The sequence below is a fragment of the Nothoprocta perdicaria genome, unplaced genomic scaffold, assembly GCF_003342845.1.
Source record: "Nothoprocta perdicaria isolate Ctin4 unplaced genomic scaffold, notPer1 scaffold_21, whole genome shotgun sequence".
NCBI lineage: Eukaryota > Metazoa > Chordata > Aves > Tinamiformes > Tinamidae > Nothoprocta > Nothoprocta perdicaria.
This window is the reverse complement of record NW_020455316.1, coordinates 1,638,761-1,664,197: the sequence shown is the minus strand read 5'-3', so window position 1 is coordinate 1,664,197 and position 25,437 is coordinate 1,638,761. Positions and strand designations below refer to the sequence as shown.

Sequence of the window (25,437 nt, the reverse complement as noted above, 5' to 3'; positions counted from 1 at the left end):
GAGAAACTATTCCTTGAATAAGTGCCTCATTTTTATACCAGCTAAAAGTTAATTCATAATTCAAATAATCAATATGCAATGCAAACAAAGTTATTTTCTCCCATGTTTAGATGGTAACTAACAATCCCATTCGTTACACATTCTGCTTCAGTTCATTAAGTGCAATTCTTCAGCCACAAAAGCAGCAGGCTTTCTGTGGTGGGCTTGCTTTGAACTATGTTCAAATGAGTGGAATAGCTGAGATTCCTGATAGAGATCTAAGCCACTTCCCTCATTTTCTTAATAGCTTCCGCTATTTGCATAGTCAAGTCTGTTTCATCATGTACTATTTAAAATAAATGCATCTCCCCACACCCTTCTCTCCCTATCCCAAACAAATTTATTCACATTTATGTAAGTATTTTTCAGCAAATAAGTTGTAAGGAAAATCCAATAAATGATATTAAGGCAGTAAGTTCATAAAAACCTGTCTTTGTCAACTTCCTTCCAAAGATGCTAGAAGGACAAAAGCTTTGAAGGTTTTAAAGACACTTTCCACACATTTTTCTTTCATTTATGCAAGAGACCAACTTTGCCTAGTGATCAGATGAAATTTTGCCCATAACTTTGCCCAGTAATCAGACGAAATTACACACTATCCCCCCAAAGAAAGTGAAGAAAATACAGCTTTTTACTTCAAATATTTTATGAATGCAAGATTACAAGAAACATATTTGTCAAAAATGCAGGGCTATCAAGCACTGAACCAAAGATGCTGGCATCAGTTTGACTACCATTTTGCATGTGGGGGAAAAAAAAAATACACTACGTCTACAGGTAAAAGGCATCACTTCTGCATCATGAATTACTCTGGTCAGCCAACATCATCTCTGCAGCTTGCTGCATGTTTAAATCCTGAAAAGAACTGCTACTGTAAATCTGTTTGAGATGAGACATTAGAACAAAACCATTTTTGAACAGGGAAGTTTTTGTTTTGCTCTTATCGAGGTAACACCAAAAACTAAATACAAGATCTTACGAGTTAGCAGCTGCTTTAACACTTGTTAGGCTAGCCTTCACACAAGGAGCATGCATACAGCCACTGCTTACTGCACTTGCTTTAAGTTGAGGGCTGTTGATCCAAGTCGCTGTCGCTGTTTTCTCACCTGATTTGATTAACCTGTTGAACTGAACGTTCACCAAAGGAAAAGGAAAATTAAACGATGTTATAAGTGTAGCAGACAAATACAGACCACACCAAGAAGCTAACACTCATGAGTTGTCATAATAAGGGATAATAAAAAAAAAAAGGCAGTCTTTTCTGTGCATATTTTTTCATTCAAAAGGTCCCAGGGAATCATGATGTGCCTGGCCGTTTCTGTTGCTGATTTCTGATGACCTCTAATTGTTTTTTGCATTGCTGATAGTAAGTTGAGAGACTTTTGTTTTCATCTAACAGCTTTTTATGTTCTTGTACCAGACGGGATGTATTTTGCTGGTCTTTTTCATCCTGGTCCAGTTCTGCTATTAGCTCTTGTCTATAGTTTAAGAAGATGAAGAAGAAGAAGAAAAGAAAAGGTTTTGTCATATCTATTCTATTCACATTTGCAGGCAGGCAACTTCACATGTTTAAATTATTAATAATTAGTCTGAATTCATGGCTAGTGATATTTTCTCAAAAGAAATTAGTTCACAAAAAAAAAGAATCTATTCTTTGCTGTAGTCTGAAGAAAAGTGCTCTTTCAAATCTAATTCACATATAAGCTTTAAAATTGCTGAAAACCACAATCTCAACCATTAAAATTATCCTTTCTGTAATGGATTTCAGATGCAATTCTACAGGTTACATTACAGCACCTACAAATCCACATAGGAATTTACCAATATGTTTAAGTTTAATTTTGATTGACCTCATATATATTTAAAAACTTAAAGCTGCAACTTAAAAGGAAGATCTACAACAATTCTGTTAACTTTAGAGTGAAACACTTCTCTATTTGAAACTGAACTTCTTGAAGTCCAGCAGAAAGCAAAATCGAGTAGATTATTTTTACAACTGTAATTTCAGCTCATTAGTGCAATAAATGGTCAAAATGTTTTAGTAACTATTTTAGGGAAACAAATTGTCTACTTTTGTTTAATCTCAATAAAGTGATGATGTTGCAGTTCTGTTTTCTCCCATAAATTGCTCCTTCCCTTAATATTAAGTATTCACCTACAGAACATTTAACGCTTCCATACTTGGAGCTATCTCAAAAATTCTGTTACGATTTCATCATGTAAATGTTCAAGGCTGCAGTAATACGATTCTGTGCTGAACAAACTCTCACAGTCTAAGTTAACAAGCTCTGCCAGAGCAGAAGTTGTTTAAATCCTGCAAAAAGCATTGCAGGAATTTTGGTAACTTTCTACTGAAACACTGTTATGTATGCAGCACTTTTTAAAGCAGTCAAAAGCAGAATGTGGCAGATCTCTAAAACGGTTGTTTCAGTTAATTTATGCCATAAAAGTGTTTGGTATATTTTTAGTAGCTCTTCTAGAAGAACAAGATAAACCTGCTAAGAATTATCCTACAAAACTCTTGTAGCAAGTAGAATGCATTTTGTTTTATCCTTTGTTTGTGAAGTGACAAGAAGGCAAGCTGCCAACAATGTTTTAGCAGCAAAGCAGTAGAAGAGAAAATTAATCATGTTAATGAATTATTGCCATATGACTGATATTACTGTTAAGGAAAACTTACTGGAGGAAAACTCTTCCTGGATAGGGTGTGAAATAAAATTAAAAAGTTCTTTAACACAGGAGATCTATTTGAGATGAGGTAAACATTACTGTTTGCTACATACACAGATATGTGACATGCTTTAATGCAGCTCCCATCCAAAAGGAAATGCTGATGTTGATTAGAACTTTCAATCACCTGCTCTGAACATATAATGCATGGTCAGGAGCTCAGTATTTTCAAGGTTAGGTCTACGAAACAACTATACTCTATGAAATGTTACTTCAGAAAGGCAAAAAGAATGCTCCCATAAATAATCTAATCTGAAAGAAACATACAGAAGAACAAAAAGGGAACAAAACAGTTCACTTACTTCCTCTGCAACAGCAATGCAATTTCTGTCTGAACTTTCATATACTCTTGTGCCATTTTACAGTGCTGTTCAAACACAGCCATAGATTCTTTGGAGTTTGGACATGGTGCTAGAGGCTGAAAATAAATCAGACATGTTAAAAACTAATCAACTGATATCCCAAAACATACTGTGTTAGAATGTGTCTGAAATACATTTGTATCAACTTTTAGAAACTAGTAAGCTTTTAAAAATAAGTGTTAAACCATGCCGTGGAAAATTTTACAGCACTGATGTCAAAGCTGACTCAGACCTCAAACCTGCCATTACTCATCTCAATCTCTTTTTGTTAACAAGGAATCATAATTGGAGGAGTGTTTGATCACACACAGAAAAAAAAAAAATAAAGTGAATACAAAGGTTTCACCTAATAACACCCTAGTAAACAATGTCTTATTTTGATAGTCAAATTCTGATTTCATTTGGTTTTAGGGATCATATTTCCCAGGGCTTGTTTTTAGTAGCTTGATCAAATCTGAGTCAATCAATCTTGGATTACATAATATATTTTTTTTAGCCTTGGTCAAAACTTAGACAGCATGTAAACATGTGCCACTATGTTTCAGCTCACAATTCATGCTTTAAAATTTAATGTGAATAAAAATATCTAACTACAGTATGTATTTATTACCTGTAGCTGGTGATCTAACGTAAGATACGCCATTGGGATGGAGTTATCTGACCCATTGGTCTCTGTAACAATACCAAGAAAACTTCAACATAGTTTCAAAACGAGTTAATCTGATTTTTAAAGGACATGAAAAATACTGAAACATTTCACAAATATATGCAATCTGAATGTGGAAAGGCAAATGGAAATATCAGCGTTCCAAATCCAAGGCAGATGACTTCATTTGTTTTTCTGATGATGTAAATGTGAACTTCAAACGTATGGTCTACTACACCAAGAAGAAATAAAGACTAATGTTATCAATCTACATTTCTAGAAGCCATGTAACAGCACAAAGATTTAAGAAAAATACTATTTCTTTACAGTTTGCAATCTTGTTCTCTGTTTATAAAGAAAAAAAAATGCCATTCCGTTATTTTTTATGAAGGATCAGCCAGCCAGCCCGTGCATCTAATGATTTTAAAATTAGAAGCTATGCAAACCAGCTCCACCAAAATAAAATAAGCACAACTCCCTGCTCAGTTTTGAAACCTACTCCCCGTGAGGACTGCAAATATCTTCCTCACAACATGCTCTGGGGCATCTTCTTTGCTTTGCAGAGACATTTTGTGGGTTGCAAGGAACCCAGTAACCAATCCATCACCTCCTGGGCCTGGCTGCTCTCTTCTTACACTGCAATTCCACTGGGTTTCTCTAGCTTGTTCATTCCAGATATGTTTCTGAATTACAGATCTTTTCTTTTTTGGTAAATGACAGTCCAGGGAGCACAAGGTTACAGTTAAGCTTTAAGAAACACAGGAGTAAAGACAGATTGAAAAACTACTGATTTCATAGCTGCATTACTTCTACCAGGGGATCATATGAAGGAGGGTAGGTGGGGAAAAAAAAGGGGCTGCTTACCCATACCCCAAAAGCACCTGCCACACAGTAGTCGTGGTAGAGAAACTAAGGTGTTGCCCTCAAAGACTATGCTATCTCCAAGAGCAGCTTCAAAAGGAAACAGAAATAAGAGAGTGGGAATGGAGAAACAGTGGTTAAGTGCATGTTTGTAAGGAAATTGGAAGGTGGTAGAGAAAAAAAAACCCTAAAAGCAGATACTTAATCACCACAATGTCTTAAATCAGAACAATACTAAAGTCCTTCCCTACATTAGACAATTGCCATACAGGGCATGCTGCTACAGAAATTAGTGCAATGTTTCAAATACATCAAGACATGCAAAATACTTGAGATTACATTCTTGAGTGTTTCAGGTCTGTAGTACAGAATTGTAATTTTTCCCTATGATTGTCCAGATTTGACCTCGCTCTCCTTTATCATTTTGTGTCACTAATTTAATAGTAGTCTCTCTTTTACACAAAAACAGAATTATTTCTTTAAGAACCTTTTGTTAACAATCCATCCTTCATGGACTACATAAACCTGACTTGGAAAAAATACATGCACGGCACGTTCTGCATGTATCTAGGCATAAGTGAGGCATTTTTGTGTGGAAGAAAATTGCCACAGTAATGGCAAGTGGCCATTGGCAGTAATGGACCTGACTTTTCATCTAGTTCTGTGCTGCACTTAGGGCTGAAATTTTGGGACATGGTGCCTTTGCAGTGGCAGGGAATCAGCAGCTCTCAGTTCCCAAAGTGCTACTGATTCAGCTCACGTGTAAGAGCTCGTCCCTGCACGAGGCAGCCATCCCTGCCAGTGCACACTGCCTAAGGAAACTCAGAGCCTAAGTTACACAACTAAGGACATGGGGCAGAGGAAAGAGGGGCTGAGCATTATGTGATAAAAGGCAGAGTGTGAGATTGTGAAAAATAAGAATGGACTGAAAGAAGAAAGTATGGAAACAAAATCCAAGAGGATGTTCTCCTCACATGGAAACATGGGAGAAAAGAAAAGTGCATTATCTTGCACACATGATCACTCTATATTTGCTAAAATACCTGCTGGGGCAATATCAGTTGATATGAGAATTACCATTTTGCAGTTGACTTACAGGAAAAGAATGACAAAGTCTCATCAGCCCAAACATGAAACAGATCACCACCAAAATACTGCAGAATTTAAGGCACTTAGAGACTAGCATCTGCATTTTCAAAGCAAAATTGCAATTATTTATATTCTAAAAATTAATTTGTAGGGATCCAGTAGTTTAATGCAGTCAATCTTTTTCATGATTATATGCATTACAACTTTTAAAATGGAATTAAAGTACATTTGCTCTTAAGCATATTTCATAAGTGACGCAACTGTAAAATTCTGAAAACACACTACTGATTCATTTGAGAACAATGATTTGTGGGCAAGTGTGTATTTTGCATAAGCAAAATTAGAACACACATAAAAAGAAAATTAATGTATTTTAGTTCACACTCACCTAAGGAACACCTCATTCCAGAAGTTAGAGCAAAGAAAGCTTTATCTGTGCATTCACCATACAAATGCGCTAGACTAAAACGCTGCAAGAAGGCTATTCCCCTCATTCCTTACACAAAAGTAGCCAAAAAATGCTGCCCAAAGATCTGCACTAAATAGTAGCATCACTGTAAGTGAACAATAATTTGTTATAGGGAAAAGTATTCATGTGTGTATGTAACAATATAACACACATTAAAAATTCTTGTATTCAGTATGCAAAACAAAGCAATCATTTTAAGATTAGATTTAAGCAGTACTAAAACAGACTGGCACTTCCACTTGCTTACTTTTATTAATGTCTAAGCACACAACAAAAATCAAAGGAAAAAAATATATAAAACATTTTACAGACTAAAAGTGAACTAATGAACAAAGCATCACCTGCATCATCAGGTGTCCATGGGTTACGAGTTGGCTTTTCAGAGGTTGGTCCCGAGGTAGTGATCATTCTCACACTAGGACTAGATGACCTACTGCTGTTTCTGCTCTCCTGAAATGACAAAGCATGACAAACTTAAATGACAAAGGAAGCCAAAAGATTGTTTTAAAGTATTCATTTTACATAACATCACTAACATGACAAACTAACATGAAGAAATCTGAATCTACATTTCTCTTAGTGTGGTGTGGGGTGGGGTGTGTGTGGGAAGGGGGAAAGTAAAAAACCTTTTACTCTGAAAGGAAAGCCTTTTACCCTGAAAGTATTTCAAATAGCTTGATAAACTTTACATGCATTACAGAGATAATTTCACCCTCATTTCCACTCCATCTTTACCATATAAAAAGAAACAGAAATTACTTTTCTATTTAGAATAAGTAAAAGCAATGTTGCAATGACGTTACATCTAATAGTTTTCACCACTGTTCAGTAAAACATATCACCTCCGTAGTATAAGAAAAGAATAAAGTTCATTTTTGGAATGAATCAATAAATGGCACTGCACTCAGCTAAACTCAGTGCACTTTTGTCTTGTATTGACTCCAAGGGAATACGATTCATTTTCGGAGAATATGAACACGTGCTTAAGCAGACAGGAATAACAGAATAAAGCAAGAGATTAGAAAATGAGGAAAATTTCTCCTTTTAATTAGTAACTAAAACAAAAATCTGCAGGGACTTCTTCAACATACGACCGGACTTCTCAAATACTTTTGTTTCCCAAAGTACAGACTCTAATACTTTAGACTCTGTTATTCTATCCACCTTTCTTTTCAAAATAGTTACTCAGAATAAATATTCAAAATTAATTTTATATACCCTCCCACTGACATAGTCAAATATTTTAGTATGTTAATACTATCAGCCTTGCCCTTCAAGTCTTCCAGAAAAAAATGTAGTCAAGAGAAAAGATGCTGTTAAAATGCAGCTATTTTAAGTACACACATCAAGAAATTGTTTATCAAGAAATTATTAATTAAATGCTCCTTTTTTTTTTTTTTTAATGCTCAAATATACATGACCCAGAAGTTGGATTTCTTAATGGCTCTAATTTTCAAATATCTTTGTTTTTTAGAAGCAAAGATTTTAGTCAGCCAAATAACAATCTAAAGAGTAACAACACTCTACACACCAAAATATCTATTATTTCAACTATATTAGAATAGATTTCCTCCTGTAATTGCTTCAGTTTGAAAGGCTAGGAAAACACAATTAAACTGCACACACGAGATCTATAACAGTAAATGACCAGACTTTCCAAAATGAAGCATCTTTATAAGAACAATAATTTCAATTCCCTGGGTAAAACATGGAAGTCAGAAATACGGCTCAATCATTACCTCTTCAGAGCTTTAAAACTGTTTAGAAAGCAAACCTTATTTTGCAGCAGTTAAACTGTTCCCATGCCAGTACTGAACACTGGCTTACTTATGCAATGACAAAGTGTTTGCAAACATAAGGTGTTTCACTTCAGTTACAATAATTTTTAATTATAACATAGAGATTATGTTAATTAATATAATTCACTTATATATTTCCTTATGCTATTTAATCTTTCCAACTGAGTTCAGTCTTCAATTATTGAGGAAACCCATTTATGTGAATACAGTCAATGTTGTCAAGGGAAATACGTGTATTCATAAATACAGGGAGTAAATAACAAGAAATGCCATAAAAACTAAGGAATTGCCAAACTGGGACAACAACGTATCCCTTGGTCCTGTATTCGTTCTTTGACAGAGCCACTGTAACAGGTATCGAAAGAAATAATTACATTCCTATTAATCACTTAATGTTTTATTTTAGAAGTCAAAAAAGGGCAATAGTACTCTACAGAAACTTGCAGAAGTGCTTTAGTTACCCTTAAGAAGCTTTTGTCTTGAAGTCTTTGCTGACATTAGATCTGCTACCTGTTTACTGTCAGTGTGCTCAGATATGAATTATAAACACATACAGGTGATGTGGAAGACCTCAAGATTGAGCAAAGATATTGAACAGTATCAGTTGTCTCCTTTGGGGGGAAATAGTAGATGGCAAAGTGGACCTGCAAAGCACTCTAGCTCAAGTAACTTAGCACAAACTGTGGAACTAGACTGTTTGTTGAACTAGATCATTTTGATCCATCCACAGAATAAGCCCATTTCCTTGACAGTATTATTTAGATGAAACTATCACAGCTAGAATAAAGGATTCCTATGTAAGGCCCATTTATATTGGATCACAAAACCTAAAGGAAGTTCCCCTGGATGACCAGGTGTTTGGTTTTCATGTTTGAGTTTGTGTGTTGAGTCAGATGCTTTGGGTCTCTTGCAGTCCCATCAGGCTGTGGCTACCTCCTCTGACACCAACCTCTCTGGCATCTAAGCCCTTCCTATTCCATACCAAGCAACTTCTCTCACCCTTTCAGGAACACCTTTTCATCCTTGCTTTCTCTAGGTATCTCCATACCCTCAGCGGACCTTTTGTAAAAACCTCACCTGCAAAGTACTGTGTGTTAACGCTTTATTTCTTCAGCTTCTGGTAATAGTCAAAAAACAGGCTTTATGCAGGTTACAAAACCCAAGTGTAACCTCCTATAAACTTAGAAAGGTTTTGAAAAAAGGAAAGAAGGGGTTAGGCAAAGTAAATACACTTCCTTTTCTCTATTTTCTCACCTTTTGTGAATGTTTAGACTCAAGATAGAATCCTCTTAGGAACTCCAGAACCTCCTTCCTCCCATCCCCTTCCACATGAGGCTTTGCTTATGGGAACATGAAGTTTTCTATGCACTCTTTTCCACTGTCTCAGCAATTACTGATGTAGCCCCTTTTGTTCTATTTCCCTTGTCAGGGCACTCTCCAAACATTTTTGCCAGGTCATCAAACCCATATTACGTTGTCAGCTTCTTAGTTTCTATTTCTTATAAAGATATACAGCCTTAAGAGCCTGACTTGCTCTGAGAAATAATTCCCTCTCTAAGAATAAAGTATCATTTTCCCCACTTAAATTGGTAACCAAATTAACAACAACGAAAAAAGTCCCAAACAACGAACCCAACTGCTAATGGCCCTGTCTTCTCATCTTCTGTGCAATTTATCTTCCTATGAAAAAGAATGGGAAAAAGTGCATCTGTGACCAATTGAATAATCTCACTGACACAATGATTCATCTATATAGTATCAGATTCTGTGAATTATCTCATGTAACTTGCACACATGTGGGCACATACATAGCTTCTCAATGTACTACTACTCTACCGTTCAATACACAATTTTCTTTAATATACTAAATTTTTTCGCATCACAAAATAAACTGTAAGAGGTCCAGCACCAGTTCTTACCAAAAAATTATTAGTTTGAGAAAGAAAAAAATACCAAATTAAAAATGTATATAGAAGAAAACAGATGTCTTGCTAATAATTTCACCACCAACTGCAGTTCTTTCAGGATTACGCCCACTTCTCAATCTATTGGTATGAAATACCAGATTCTGGGAAGATGCTTGTGCCCAGCCTACAGCTTAGCCATGTTCATCAAGGCACTGAAAGTCTTTCTGGCTGCAGTTTGGAGCCAGTACATTTACTTCTTTGTCATATATAGATGGAAAAAAAGATGGAAACACAGTATAGAGAAAAGATAGTTCTGCTCTGGTCACTTGGAATAAGGTTCAATTCATGGTCATCAAGCCCTACACAAATCTTAAAAAAAAAAAAATCCACTTAATGCATATTGATATTTTCAACATTGAGCTTCTCTAGGAAAACTGATAAAATGGTTGAAAAAGAACTGGTTTAACACATTTTTCTATCTAAGTTGATGATGTAAAAGCTGAGTCCTACAAGCATTCGCAAAGTGCTGTCGCTGTCTGTGGTTGACAACTTTGGTAAAAATACTAGAAAACAGAAAATGCCTCAGGTCTCAGAGCACAAAAACAGTAGCCATAAACCAATCAAAAAAGACCATGTATAAAAGAGACTCCTTTATTTTTAGACCTGCCTCCCCGATCCTCACTAAAAAAATGAGATTATTACTACCTTTGTGCATCTAACTTGTCTTGGAGCTATTTTACTCTACACAAATAATATTTGGCAAGACAGCGGAAGGCTAAATTTTGCAACAGTATATGGATAAGAATAACCACAAAATATACAAGAGGTCAGACGTTAAAGCAGGGAGATGCGAGTCTATGTTTTCCCAGGTGCCACAATCACAGGAGTACTGATTAGAATCTGGGGTTTCCCTCCAAACAATCAAAAATTTCATCTGAATTGGAAAAAACTTCCTGATTTAAAAAGAAAAAAAGGTCCATTTCCATAAAAACAAGTTTAATAAAAGTATTACTGACCACCTCTAGTAATGATCATTTCCACAAACAAAACCAAAAAAATCCTTCAGCAATCATTATAGGGCTTAAAAGGACAGGGTGCAAGAAGGGAAGCACGCAGTGCTGTGAGATCAGTGAAGAAGGCTATGGAGAAGAGAGGGGGTAACAGGGACTGGAATGCAGAGAACAAGGATGTTTGCAATGAAAAGAGGATGGGGGAAGGCGATTCTCAGATTAGAAAGGATATCCTGTGAGCTACAGTGCATGTGGGGAGATATGATAAACTGACTGGAGCTCAGCTGGCGACACACGAAATATTTCCGCTTTGCCTTTTAGATTGACTATATAGATAGCAGCTGAAGAATTTTTAATAGAAATTCAGGGGAAGGAGGTCCAGAACTACAGAAATGTATAAAAATAAGAACACCGAACCTTAGAAGCCAGGTCTTTTACTGGCTTTTTTGTACTTTTTGTACATTGTGCTGGCTTTAAAAAAATTGATTTCTGATTTTTAAAATATATTATCAATAATTAGAACCTGCTCCAGCACCTTCCTATCTATTCTTATACCAAAAAGTGTGAAAATTCACTGTGTATTTATATGGGTAGTACACGAGTGTCCTCCAAAGCACACTTTACGTGCCTGTTAAAATATGTCATTTCTCAGATTTTAATAGTGCTTCTAAAGCTCTTTAAGGTTTTTTTTCTTTTTTTTTTTTTTTTTAAAGCTAGCCATAATTCTTTCCAATATGTAGAAGTAAGTAAAGCAAGAGCGTGACAAATATACTTCTATAAAGTCTTGTCAGAAATTTGTGACGTAAAAATAAGTTTTCTGTATCTTCCCGGTGACAAAAATAATTTACCTAGAATATCTATAAGCAGTAGAACAACTTTCAAAGAGAGGTTCTGCAGGAGTTAGGATCGGAAGTAAATGCTGAAATTATCTGTTCAGGTATTTTTTTTATTCATGAAAATGAACAGAATTGAAAATCTTATTAAAAAAGCTACACTTAAATATATTTATTCAGCAAATAGTGATATCTGGTATTTAGTGACAGGCTGTCACTCCCTGCCTCCCGACTGCCAATCCTGCCTGATTTTTTAGAATTAACTGAATAAGCTAATCTAATACTTCCATAAATTTTGAACTTTTTTTTTCTCTACACCAGCCTTTTTAAATGATATCATAACGCATTTAAGAATCATTCCCCTGCTTTCTGATAAATGCATGAAGTAAGCTGTACTAATAATATCGCAGATTTGATGAGGTTTCTGTGGCTACCATGCTCCACAAAATTAAAGAAGGATCAAATGTTAATCTCTCTGATAAAGACACACCCCTTAAAATTACCACCTATTTTAGTTTATTACAGTAGGATGTTTAATATGGAAACTTGATTAACCTGATGAACACGCTAAGCATTTTTTCCACATCCAAAAAATAACAGGGATCTCAAAATTGCTACTTCACAGTAATGACCAAATATCCTCTACTGAGTTAGTGAAAAAGACAGGCACGATTAAACCACAAAATAAAACACAACCAAATCAAACACTAGCTGTACTCCCTGCATTTTGGATGTTTGCAGTTAATTTTAATTTTGCACAGTATACCATCATGTCTGTTACCATGGCACTTAAGATATCAGATACAAGGCTATGTAAAGCTTTGATATTCTACAATATCTTACTGCAATGGTGACTTTTTTGTACTGAATAGCAGCATCCTCCTTGGCACCTTTTTGAAGAAATTGGAGTGATAACACTGAAAGTCACCTTTCAGGCTTCAGAGAACAATATTATAAACTTATCATTAATGCACATGCTTTTTATTTTTATGCAAAAAGTGAACGTAAGCTACACATAAGTGCTTCAGACAACCATAAGCAGTTATTAGAGATGCTTTTTACATACAAAGAGTCGAAAGCCTTTCCTGCATGACATCTGCCTCCCTCCACACGGAGTGGCTACATACACACTATTTGTACACAACAGGGACACGGGCTACACGTGAGCTATGCAGGTAGCAGCTCCCATCTAGAGTCTCACTCACAGACGAGCCCCACGGATTCCGACCTAAATGCAACACAAACAATGCTTCACTCTGTCAAGCTAAAAGATCCCAGGTCATCCTCCACATCATTCCCACGCCAAGTATTGGAGTTGAAGACTCACAGAACAGTTTCCTGGTACAGATTTCCCGTGGGCTTTACTGAAAGATAGAGACGACACAAAGCCTTTTACCTGACTGGATTCTGTTCCAGCAACACTGAGATCTTGAATGGATCTGCGCCTCTGCTGTCCGTTTCCTGCTGGGGAAACAAAACAAAACAAACCCGTGAGATCTATTCAGAGCAAGCTAAGAAGGGTGCTACTGTGGCAGAGGAGCTTGGAATTTGCACAAATCCACAGAGAGAAAGTGAGAGAGGGGGAGAGAGAGAGACAGCTGCAGAATTTTAACTCAAAATGTGCTGGCCTGTCAACAAAAAGTATCGCCTGATACAACCCCCACTCCTACCACATGAATAGCTCCTGCACTCTGCTCCACCATCTTCTGTCACATGTATTTGACCAGGCTTAGTACTGGGGGCAGGAGCTGATGACGACATCTATTTCAAGTGCGTTACGTTATGGGGATTTCTAAAAGCCAGACTGCCACGATAACGCGCTGCCAGCTCTAACCTGTTGCTCTTCAGCATGCTTAAGAAACATAGCAAGGACTTCTGGCTGGGCTAAGTCCTCCTCACTAAAAGAAGTGAAAGCGCTGGCCTCTGGTCTAAGGGAAAGCTCTTTGTCTTCTTCATAGGAACAAAAACATGAACAAAACAAAAAGTCCTATTCTCATGCTCTAAGAAAGTGTGAAAAGGAGCTAAACCGCATCTTGCTATCAGCTCCTGAGCACAATGCTGTAATCTTTTCCTCTTCTCTTCCCACCTGTTCACAATTATCCACTAGTGACAGCCAGAGAGAACAGCTTAAACTGCTGAGCTGACACTCAATGGCATTTCCAGGAAACTGAGTCTCCTTAAAAATAAAGCAGATTATGCAATAGAATCTCCCCAAGCACTTTGATTTTTATTGCTGGGATTGTTTATATTGTCTCTTGAGAGTAGGTCAGCTGTCCAAAAGGAAACACCAAAACGCCCTGAGTAACAGCTGACAATGCTCAAAATTCTTGGTCTTAGATCTGCATTACGTAACTTTTCTGCTCATGGGTAGCATTCGAAACATGTACTACGGCAGTTGCACCCCTAGCCCCCACAGCAACTCAAGCAGCAGCACAACTCGCTCGGCAGTGTCCTGTAACAGGCACCTAGCTTTTCATGTCTTAGATACTACTTCTTTTCTTCGGCATCAACCCAGTAATACTGCATAGCCCTTCTTAAAGGAAGTTTTGATTAATAGCAATTGCAACAAAAATGTAAAACTAATTGCCTAGTATTAACCCATACTTGGTTAAGGAAACATATTTTGAATTCTAAATAACAGTTACTATTGCTGATAGGAACGCATTATCATAAAGCAACAATACAATATTTGCTGTCCAAAAATTTACCACTTCGTCAAGACATTTGATATTCTAAAAATCTCCAGAAACTACTATGAAAAACAAATATATCAGAAAACTGAGAAATATTCTAGACTGGGAATATATTCCTGGTTCCGACTATAAGTGAGTTTGAATTGCAGCTTCTCTGTGGCCTTTAGGTTTTGCTTCTTAAATTCAGAGGACATACTTACCTAAGGAACAAGGACTATGTTGCATTAAATACTTCTTACGAAGATATGAGGACTTGTATGAATGAGAAAGGTAGGGAAAATTTTTTGATTATGTCCATTTAACACAACTACCTGACCATTTAAAAACAAGATTATATGCTTAATACAATTATGTATTATAGATGATTCATACGACTGCTATAGATCATCGCAATACTCAAGATATGGATGATCCACCCATGATTGACAAAACAATTATGTGCGCATTTCATTCAACAACACTGTTCTAAAATTAGCCCAGCTGAAATGAGCTTGCAAGAATATCTGAAATTCTCATTTCAGATTAGTAACATTTGTGAATTTAAAGAACCCAACACATGTGTTGCTGAATTATTAGATCATGGTTGCCAAAAAGTTAAAATAATCAGGGTGGGGTGCAAGAAAGTAAAGAAAATGCTTTGGGGGAAGAAGGAGGGGGCAAAAACATTGTGTTATAATAAATGAATACCTTTAAATGAAAAAATATTCAAGTTAGTAGCATGAGGGAAGAGCAAGCTCTACTAGGCAATGCCATTTGAATTAGTGTAACTACTGCAGACATCTGGCAAATTGCTTTGACAAAGCAGAAACAGACTACAAATCATCAAATACTTATTGCTCCAGATTCGAGATTAATTTCAACTGAAAAATATAGCATACAAGAAGAAACCTTTATTTGAAATGGTTATTCCTACATCTCTATGCTTTCGTTACATGTTTTTAATCTTGTTCTTACCTCTACATCCATTTAAAATTTAATTTTCCTCTTTGTAAGAGTCACAACATTTTTTTAAATGCCATCCCCCCCATCTGTAGCAGTAGGCAATACACAGATGTACCATGTCAGGATTTCAACAGTTTATAGGCTTTTAAGATTACAAATCAACAGGCATCTCATTACATATAAAAAGAGTTCTGAATGCCTGATCACCATCTGAAGTCACAGATTTTTTTTTAATTCAATGCACTTCTAAAAAAAAAAGGAGAAAATGAACAAAAAAGTATGGCAGTAGTTAAAAAAAATCTGTAACAGAGATATATCCTATGAAATCATGTCATTTACAGTTCAAATGCTTACTGTAACATAGTTTTAGAAGCTCCAAAGACTTACAGTGGCAGTGGAGTCATGCCTTCAGTCTTTCTCAAAGTGCCCATATTGTGGGCAAGAAGTACAATGTCTGGAACGTCCAAGCTACGTTCTGTTTAATGACACATGAAAGTACAAGGATCGTGGAGAGAGAGGGGAAAAAAAGAAAAAAATAAAACGCTAAGGACAGGAGGCAGGTGGCGAGAACGGAGGAGAAGAGGCTCAGGGGAAGAGGCTCAGGGGAAACGCCTTCATTACAATACCCAAGAGTCAAAAATCAAGGAGAAATAATAAGGCAGGGTTTTATAGGAGTTTGATGCTGCAGAGCATTATTTGTAAATGGTAATTTTATATATGTTGATAAGAAAATGTTTGGACTGCTAAAGTATATGTTCTTTTCAACTATTTTCCTTCATTTTATTTTCCTTATCCTTACTGTACTTTCCTTTTTTTTTTTTTTTTTTTTTTTTTTTTTTTTTTTTTTAATTCTCCTTCTTTTTCTTCCTTTTCTCACAGGGAAATTATTATATTCCTTCTTGCACTGCTCTTATTTGCTCCCTTTTAACTGCTTCAAGATTCTTACATTAATTTTTCCCCCAGAGCATCATGAACCTACTTCCTTGCCTCAGAAACAAGAAGCTGCTTTCACAAACATAGACACTGCTTGTTTCTTCTCTCATGAAAATAACAGTATATTGTTTGTATCCTTCAGCCAAAGTACAAGCTTAATCTTCCTCTCCTAGTCCTCTGGTTCTCTTACTCAGATTCTCTCTCAATCCCTTCTTTTTAGATTATGGGTTTCCCATTTGCTGCTGCTCGATCACGTTCTCCCTTTCTTATCCATGCACACCATTCAAATCCCTTCCCCTTAGCTGCTGCCCTTTTTGGGCATCTGTAAGAATCAAACTTCACTTAGACTGGATCATCATGAGTGAATATGATAGTATCAGAACACAAAAAGGACAACATTTTAAGTAAATGAAGATATTGATCTTAATTGCAGAAGAATGAAGTGATCTGAGGACACAAGGTGGAATTTCTGGCTTACATCTGTTTTGAAAACATAAAGAAAAATTACAAACTGAAGCACCCATGATTCCTATACATCTAAAGATACTCAGCAAAACAGCTCTATCTTGTATAATTATTTATTTATGCAGTGCCAACACTATAAAATTCTTACAACCCTGTGTGGTACAAAGTTTTAAATGAAGAGATTACAGAGACAAACGCATGAGATGAATAATGTTGCCAGTGGAAGGAAAAAAATACTATACCTTCAGGTACCTTTGCTAGATGCTGCTCGACTGGTTTGTATCCAAAGAGCATACTACATATCTTTCTTGATCATAATACAAACTAAAAATATCCTTTTTTTTTTTTTTTTTTTTTAAACATGTGGCTATTTAAGCTTTTGGTGATGCCTAGCTTTGTGGGTTTTTTTTTTAATGTGTATTTATGTATGAGATAAAATTTTGCAGTCTATTATCTATGCTGTAATGAAAAGGGATAGTACAGTTGGCTATCTATTTGCACATAATAACCACAGAGAGGTCTCTGACCAAACTGGCAAACTAAAAAGGAATTTGTTGATCCACTTTTTAGTTTTCAAGTTTTGTATGCTAGTCTCAAAATACAGCATCATGAATAAGGAAGTCCAATTCGTGCTTTTTGGAGAAATTATTTATCAAGAACAGCCAATATATGTTGAAAATTCCTACTTTTGCAAACACACTACTTTGAGCTGATCAAGGCATACTTTCTCCAGCCTAAATGGCACAAGCAGCTCACGAGTGAAGCGAAGGCAGCTAGGAAGCGCAGGGCAGTGAACAACCAGCAGATGCAGCGCTCACCCTTCCAAAATAGTCCTGCCCCAAGCAGCTGACTCACGGGACAGGGCCAGGCGCTGCCTGCGCCCCCGCGGAGGCCGCAGCTTCGCTCTGCAGGCCGCAGCAGCGACGAGCCGAGCCGAGCGCAGGAGCCGGGTACGTGGCCGGGGAATGGGGAGCGCGGCGGGAGCGGGTCTGGGGGGCTGCTCTGCGGGGTCAGAAATGTCATTAGAAAGGGGGAAGCGTGTTAAGAGGCCAGGAGCGAAGGCTATGCTGGGAGAGCAGGGAAGGGAATGAGGTGAGAAGGCAGGACATTACATTAAGAGCAAGAAGCTTGTGAGAAATGCTGCTCTTGGTGCACAGATACACAGACAGGGCTACCTGGCCATGCCCTGCCAATCACTTCCCTCTCACATACATAAGGGTTAAGCTCTACTTTAGGAATAGGAAATGTTTTTTTTTTTTTTTTTTTCCCTGGCCCTATGATCCTGTGATTTGTACTAGGAAGCTGTTTTGATGGCTAGAAATCTTTTTCAGCCCAGACTTATTTGCAGACAATTTACATATTTTCCCTTAGCAATAGTACTTTTTTTTTTTTTTTTAAATCTTAAGTACCTCTCTTAGCAGTCTTTATCTGCAGATTCATCTATAGAAAATAATTATCCATTCCTTAGCTTTCACTTTGTAGGCCTAAAAAAGCCTTATTAGCTTCTTTTTTCACATTCTCTGTACCATCCCAGTAACTCTTCTTGCTATTAATACAGAGTGCACTTATGGTTTTTTCACATGGCTCACCAGAACAGTGTGTTGTGTTACAGATCAGATCTAGACTCAAGACAACAGCACTAATGCCCTTCTAAATTTTTAAAAAAGTTTTATTTATTTTTAAATCTATCCTGGAAGAAGACCTCTGGAAATGAAACCCAAGATACCACACTTTTATTTTTCAATTACATCATATGAATGACTTATTCTGTCTTGGATTCAGTTGCATGCAGATACTATGGTCCTTTGTAATCATTTCCACACCAGAAAGCTCTTACCTTATTAAAGGGATTGTTATTAGTCTTTTAGTGTATGACTCTGAATTTTACCCTACTTCCATTGTTTTTGAATTACAACACAATTCATCCTACCCCAACCCCTTCTTTATTAATAGCAGCTCCTGGGAAAGCACTCGCAGTGAGTTTCAGTGGCACTCATTTAAAACTTACACTGCTGAAGATTAAACCCCTGAGAAAATTCATTCCTACGCCTGTTCCAAACCTAAACACTCTTCCAGTTTTACAGGTTGATATCTCTTGTTTAACTAGCCCAAATTCACCTTAGAATTCTGATTCTGTCTGGTTTAATTAATATTTAAAACTGTCCAGATGAAGGGCAGCTAATTAAGTCCCTTTGCCTAAGTGAGACAGACTTCAAAAAGGTATCAGATATGTTTGGCACAATCTATTTTGAGAAAACCTCGCGGCATTAAGTTTCATTGACCTTTTTATGTTTAATTTTTCTTCTCCAAAAGTCTCAAAGTTGTTTTTGAAGCCTCCTGTACTGTTATAGCCAGTCAAGCAGGGGAACAGGTGCCCAAGGAACCTCTCCCAGCGTGTTCGCCATCGCTTACTGACAAGGCCAAGCTTGGCAGATCTCTATGTCTTCGCCTCCTTTTTCCTCACTCTCTCAACAATTCCTATGTGTCACAGAAGGTCAAAACTGTTTGAAAAGACAGTATAAAGCTGCACTAGTCTCAATGCAAAAGAGGTTTTGTTTTCGCTCACAGGGTTGTATCTCCTTGGCAGTTATTTTTCACCAGGTATTTTTTAACATTTTATGGTTTTTATACATAATCTTCAATAAAGCTATTTTTATAAAAATCTTCTCATGCAGTGCTATATTTCTTGCATTCAACTTTGAATTTCTTTGCATTCATATGAAGTTTTAATACCCAATATTACCCAATCACTGAGTAATAACAATTTACTGAGACTCACATATGATCTCAAGATTTACACCAGAAGACATTTAGGGTACAGGTTCACAGTTTTTAATGGATAGCCTGATTAGCAACAGATACTGTTACTGGCAGCTCCTGATTCTGACAAATCATTCTGAAGTGACTTGCATGCCACTAATGGGGCACCTATCACAGTCTGGGATTGATTATACTTATTTTTAGTCCTTGAGAAGTATGAAAGAGATAAATCCATTTTGATTGCAAAAAAAGAAATGGGAAAAGATATATTTCTAATTAAATTTAGACTCAGGATTGATGAGAATTATTCATCAGAGTTCCAACTGAAATTACCGGCTATGGTACTGATTATCCTGTGTCTTCCTGTCAGAAGTCTGTCCTAGTAATTATAGTTTGCATTAAGTTAAACACAATAGAAGTACTTTATTCAAACCTATTTTAGCTCTGGAAAATTTTAGTTGAATATGAAAGTTACACAGATCTGGGCAGGATTTTTTAAGTGTAAGTCCATTCATCACTAAATATGAGGTTTTGTAATAAAATACTGCATGTGCAATTTTGCTGCATAGTAAGAATCTGGCATCAGAATCATAAAGAAAAACAAAAAAAGGCTTTTGCTTTTAAAAGTTAGCATTAAGAGATCATGCTTCTCTCTGCAGAGACACTGTTAAAAATTTTATCAGGATATTTTTAGCTCTGTCTTAGAGCAGCTGGAGCAAAAAGTATTTTTAGCAGTCTGATCATTATTCCAGCATCTTAATCAATAGACCCGTTCACCTGGTCTGCGATACCTGGTACGATGATCTCAGGGACATCCAGAATGTTGCCAAATGAAGCAGTTTTACGGTGGCCTCGTTTAGGCTTGGAAAAGGCTGAAAAAATACACATATACAATACACATGCAAAACACTAAAATGGCAATAGCAAAATTACTGAACTTTTATTATTGCATTTTTTATAAATTTTGTTAAACTATTGTCCATGCAGAATGTCATGCAGAATAAACTGCATTGCCTTCCACTCATGCTTACAAAATAGTAAAGCAACTGTTAAAAAGCAAAAATGCAGAACTAGCCATCAATACAACAACGTGTAATTAGTTATAGTTAGCAACACAAAAGTCAAACATAGAAAGCAGCATGGCAACAAAGAAGGGGAAAAATCAAAGGTAGTTATCTAAATAGGGAATAAATTATTTCATGTCACCTGTATACTTAAAATAGAAATATACTCTGGATACCCTGAAGTCGTATTATACTTCTTCTGGAGTCTCAGGTATACAGTATTGCACTGACAAAACTACTAGCAGGAGCTTATGTTTCCATGAATCATCATTTCCTGTTAAGTGAAATCTAACCTGCCCTTAGATTATACTTATTGTTTTCTTAGATTAGATAATTAATCCTGACTTCTATTTTTTTTTTGTTTTGAAAACAGGATATCACCACCAACCTTTTCATTTTTGAATGATGCTCAAGAAATACTATATATTTTGGAATAAAATCTAACGACTAGGTTTCTTTCTTTTTTTTTTTTTTTTTTTAATTTTTCCACTTKTTAGTTTAAGAATATATAGTACCTACTTGAAGAAAAATATACTTCCTAACTGTAGGGTTCCAGTATGTCCACCTCAAACTTGCTATCTAATACTAATGTGCAGTGTGATTTCTTCCTACAATTAATCTAGAAATAGACAAAACAAAAACACTAAATAATTATTTACTCTTAACAATAGCCCAGCATTACCCCAATCATGATTCTTTTTTTCACGTTCACAGCATATCATTCCTGTCACACAGTTAAAAAGAAAAAAAAGAAAAAAAAAAAAAAAGGGAAAAAAAAGAAAAAAACAGGAAACCCAAACAATTGAACTAGTGCTGTTTCAGCTCTTTTTAATAAAGCTAGATGGATTCAGTCTCACTTCCCAAAGACCACCATTGCATAAAGTATTTTTGTTTAAATAAACTGTATATCAAATATGTGCATTTATTAAAAGGAAACGCTACAGTTATAAAAATCTTAAATATATTCTGAAATAGCAATTACTATTAAAACCGTCTACTTACAAAAGACAAAGCAGGAAAATTCAAAGCCTCGTACAACATTGGGTCAGAGTTATCTCCACTCAAGTCAAAACACTGAACTGACTTTCTAGTATCAGAGACCAAAGTCTTGACATACTCCAAAATAAAAATGACATGTTGTTATCATCAGGTAAGTATGCAGCTACCCTCTGTGTTAGGAAATCTTTAGAGATATTCAGAGTGAGAAGTGCTATGCAGTCATCTAGTCAAATATTGATAGTACAGAAAACAAAGCTTAGAGTAAGACTTTAAAGACATTAATGTAAAAATTGTTTAGGGAAGGTAGTACTATCTTGTGAGTATCTTCAATATTTAGCAAAACAGGATCTTGGACTAATTATAATAATGAACAAAAAATCAAATAGTTATAATGCAGAAGATAGCCATAATATGATGCATGTTTCCTGTTTATAGTTACTCAATTATCCTTATTTTTAAGACAGGTTGAGAAGGACTATATGAACTAAATAAAGCTGGACTAACAAAGGTAATTTTGTCTCATTATTAAAATCTATGGTTATGTATCTTAATAAAAAGTTTCATATGGGAAGTTTGTTTAGATCACTCAATAGCATCTTTGATGAAGAGAAGAGACAAGAAAGTGTTTGTCAGGTATAGAGATTTTTATTAATTTGCTTTTCTGAAAAAATAAAGACTGCTTTCACCATAAGATCATGAATTTATACTTGCACATAAACTCCCACTCACTCAGAAATTCAGTATTTAGACACACTAGTTTATAACTACCTAAAGCAAACCCAGTACCATAACTGTAGTTATGCTTTTTTTAAAAAAAGAGAGAAAAAAAGAGAGAAACACTTTGGTATTAAGACAAATAAAATAACCTTCTAGTTTCTCCTTCTGAAATCCATTTCTCTCAAAGTGGATTTTAAAAGTTTTTATGGAACATGCCAAACTTGAAACCTACCTTCTCATTCCAATGTATTAAAATAATCTTGAAGGAAACGTTATCTCAGTAACAACTTCGATAGCAGAGATGAGAAATAATATTAATTTGGATGCAAGGGCAAAATCTTGCGCACTTGGATTAGGACTGATGTTTAAAAAGAAACCTTAGAATTTTAGAAAGCAGAAAATCTAATTCAACAAACGTAACCTGTTTGTAATCAATCTGAGAAGTCCCCAGTGAAAAACACTCAAGTGTTGAGTGCACAACTGTTAAAGAAGCCATCTTCTCTTCCACACTTAAATGACAATAACGAGTACAATAAGGACTACATGCAAAGTTCAAGTATTTTCATATGGCTAATCTTATTAACCATCTCTAAGACTATTATGTTTTGTATCTTCTTTCCTTCCAGTTCCTCTTTCTGTCCCCCAGACACCCTTTGTTTTTACCTGTGGTGGAAGCTATTCTTGCTTCTATTTCAGACATGTCAGCACTCATCCTTTTGGCTTCTCCTGAAACAAGGGCTGACTGTGGTCGCCCACGAACATCTGACAAGCTCTCCACACTGCTCCCACGAGATGGGGGTAAACTCAAACGGCCAGGATCACCCTGTTTCAACAACCACATTTTTAAAAAGAAAAAAACATATATCCGCAGGAGCCCCTCCATAAAGCACCCAAGTATGTAGGCTAAAATATATTTCTATTACTGTCATTTTTAAGTACAAGTTAATTTGTATATTTTATAATAGCCAAGATATTTTCATTTAACTGTTGCACAAAATCAAGTATCTTGCAACTTTCAAAAGAATCTAACTTTACAGCGACTGAAATTGAGTAGAATGATGCCAATGTTGGCACAAGATTATCTTTCTACTTTTCTTTCCAAGGTGAAATAAAACTTAGCATTTTCATAATCTTTAATTTTTTCATGTGTCACTATTACTTTGGTGCTAATTTAAATAAAGGAGTTGCAAATATAAATGTTAGATCAAAACTTAGAAATACTTTTAAATTAAATAAATTGTTTTCAGATATCATAGATATCTTCGTACAGCTTTATCTTTTCCAAACCATTCAGGATTTTCCTTGTCTTTTTGTGCTCTTTACTATAAATGACTCCAATTTTACACTACTTTTGAAAGAAAAGACACTAATGTTTTATTAACTTCAATATTTTCACAGCATTTCTTGAGGGAGGATCATTAACTCATGCTAGTCGCCAACTCAACGTACCACTAATTAAAGTTAGTGAACTCACATATTTTGAGAAGCACTTCTGTATTTCCCAGGTAGGGTCGAATACTACCTGTCTTATTCTTGTTACAACTAGAGCAAGTTATCTGGAAAATTATTTTTCTTTTTGATTTACAACTGCAATTTTGGTATTAAAAAAGCTGAAGTGTACAATACAGTTGCTGCTTTGAGCTCCTTCCTGACTCATGTTACTCCTCATGTTTCTGTGCTTTGCAGAAGTTCTTTCACTTTGTCCTCATTTCATTATGGACATGCCAGCCCACTGCTGTAGCTGCAGCTATCACCTAGAAGCAAGTTCTGGTTACTGCTACTGACAAAATAGGTGCTATTACTTTTCTCTATAGGGAGCAGGAGTACAAGACAAAGAAGAATCCTGTTTGCTCTCTATTTGTGTCTATGTTAAAAGTGAAATATCCTCCTTGTTGCGATCCTTTATAAAAAAGGACTGTGAGTAAGCAAAATCATATATCTCTATGGAACATCAGGATATGCAAAAAAACACTCAATACATTTAGAAACTATACATTTAAAGGCTGCAAAATTGAAAAATAAACCAAAATTGATATCTAGCAATTACAGCAATTACATCATTTCTGCAGCTAAAACTTATTTCATTATCAGGGTTCAAAAATCCATGCATTTCTTACCGGCTGCTTAGCTGTATTCTTCATTTGCTGTGCCAATTTCGATTCTAAACGTTTAATAGTGTCATTTGTAGAAGTTCCTTGAAAGTCACTTGGTTCTATGTTAGCATCACTCTTGTTACTTGTGTTTGTGGAAGTGATGTCCATGAATGAACCTAAGGGATCCGCAACATAGAGATCAGCAACACAGAAAAACTTTTAAGAAACTACCTTTCCACTAAAAATACCAAAGTGTCTTGTTTACTGGCATCTCCCCAGAAGATTTCGCTTTAATTCAAAAAATACTTTTACCGAAAGCCACACTGCAAGATTTGCTCATATCCATTAATAAAATGTAAAAACAAAAACAAGCCAGAAGATCCTACTAAGCATTCGGATGACATTTTGAACTCCAGGTTTGGTTTTTTTCTGAAACTGTTGTGGTAGATGTTACATTAACAACAAAATCCAGCAACTTCACTCACAATTAATGACAAGGTTAATCATTAACTTGCTTTAGAATAACAAGAGAAATACCTCAAAGTAACAGCCAATATATACCGGTAATTTAAAAAGGTAAATCACATCTTAAAACTCATGTGCTGAGAAGTGGAGAACAGCAAGTAAAACCAATATGCTGATAACACTGGGAAGATTTTGTAATGCAATTTGAAAGTTGCAAACCAGACTTTATGTCGAATAATAGGAATTTGGGGCAAAACAAAGAACCACCACCACCACCAAGCACTGGAAGGTGAGCATACTTCAGCTGAAAACTAATACAGGATGAAAACCAAGCTACAAATTGAGAACATAGATGGTCTTTATTTCCTGGTGGCTTTTTTTTTTTTCTCTGGGGGCAAGATTATATGAAAACTTACCCTAGGTGTTATTCCATTCAGCTTTCTGTTAATAACAGGCAGCTTTGTACTTGGTTTATGTCTGTATACTTACTGTAGCTTAACATAAAACAACTTCGTTTAAATTGTGGAGATTAGAACTGAAAACAGCAACGGTTTCTAAAAC

General features: G+C 35.9%; 1 protein-coding gene across 2 annotated transcripts in view; it reads right to left on the bottom strand.

Annotated features, from left to right (window-relative positions):
• Positions 1-241: 241 nt before the first annotated feature.
• The window catches only part of MAP3K7 (mitogen-activated protein kinase kinase kinase 7), a 36,446-nt gene continuing 11,250 nt past the window's right edge, over positions 242-25,437 (bottom strand). The window contains exons 7-15 of one of the 2 annotated variants that reach the window (XM_026038391.1): positions 24,436-24,587; positions 22,982-23,141; positions 20,330-20,410; positions 13,142-13,209; positions 6,538-6,646; positions 4,642-4,728; positions 3,742-3,803; positions 3,072-3,187; positions 242-1,517 (exon numbers count right to left, since the gene is read on the bottom strand). In XM_026038391.1, the coding sequence (XP_025894176.1) occupies positions 1,337-1,517; positions 3,072-3,187; positions 3,742-3,803; positions 4,642-4,728; positions 6,538-6,646; positions 13,142-13,209; positions 20,330-20,410; positions 22,982-23,141; positions 24,436-24,587 (1,016 nt within the window). In that variant the 3' untranslated portion in view covers positions 242-1,336. The remainder of the gene's footprint in view (positions 1,518-3,071; positions 3,188-3,741; positions 3,804-4,641; positions 4,729-6,537; positions 6,647-13,141; positions 13,210-20,329; positions 20,411-22,981; positions 23,142-24,435; positions 24,588-25,437) is intronic. The other variant, XM_026038390.1, reaches the window with a different exon arrangement.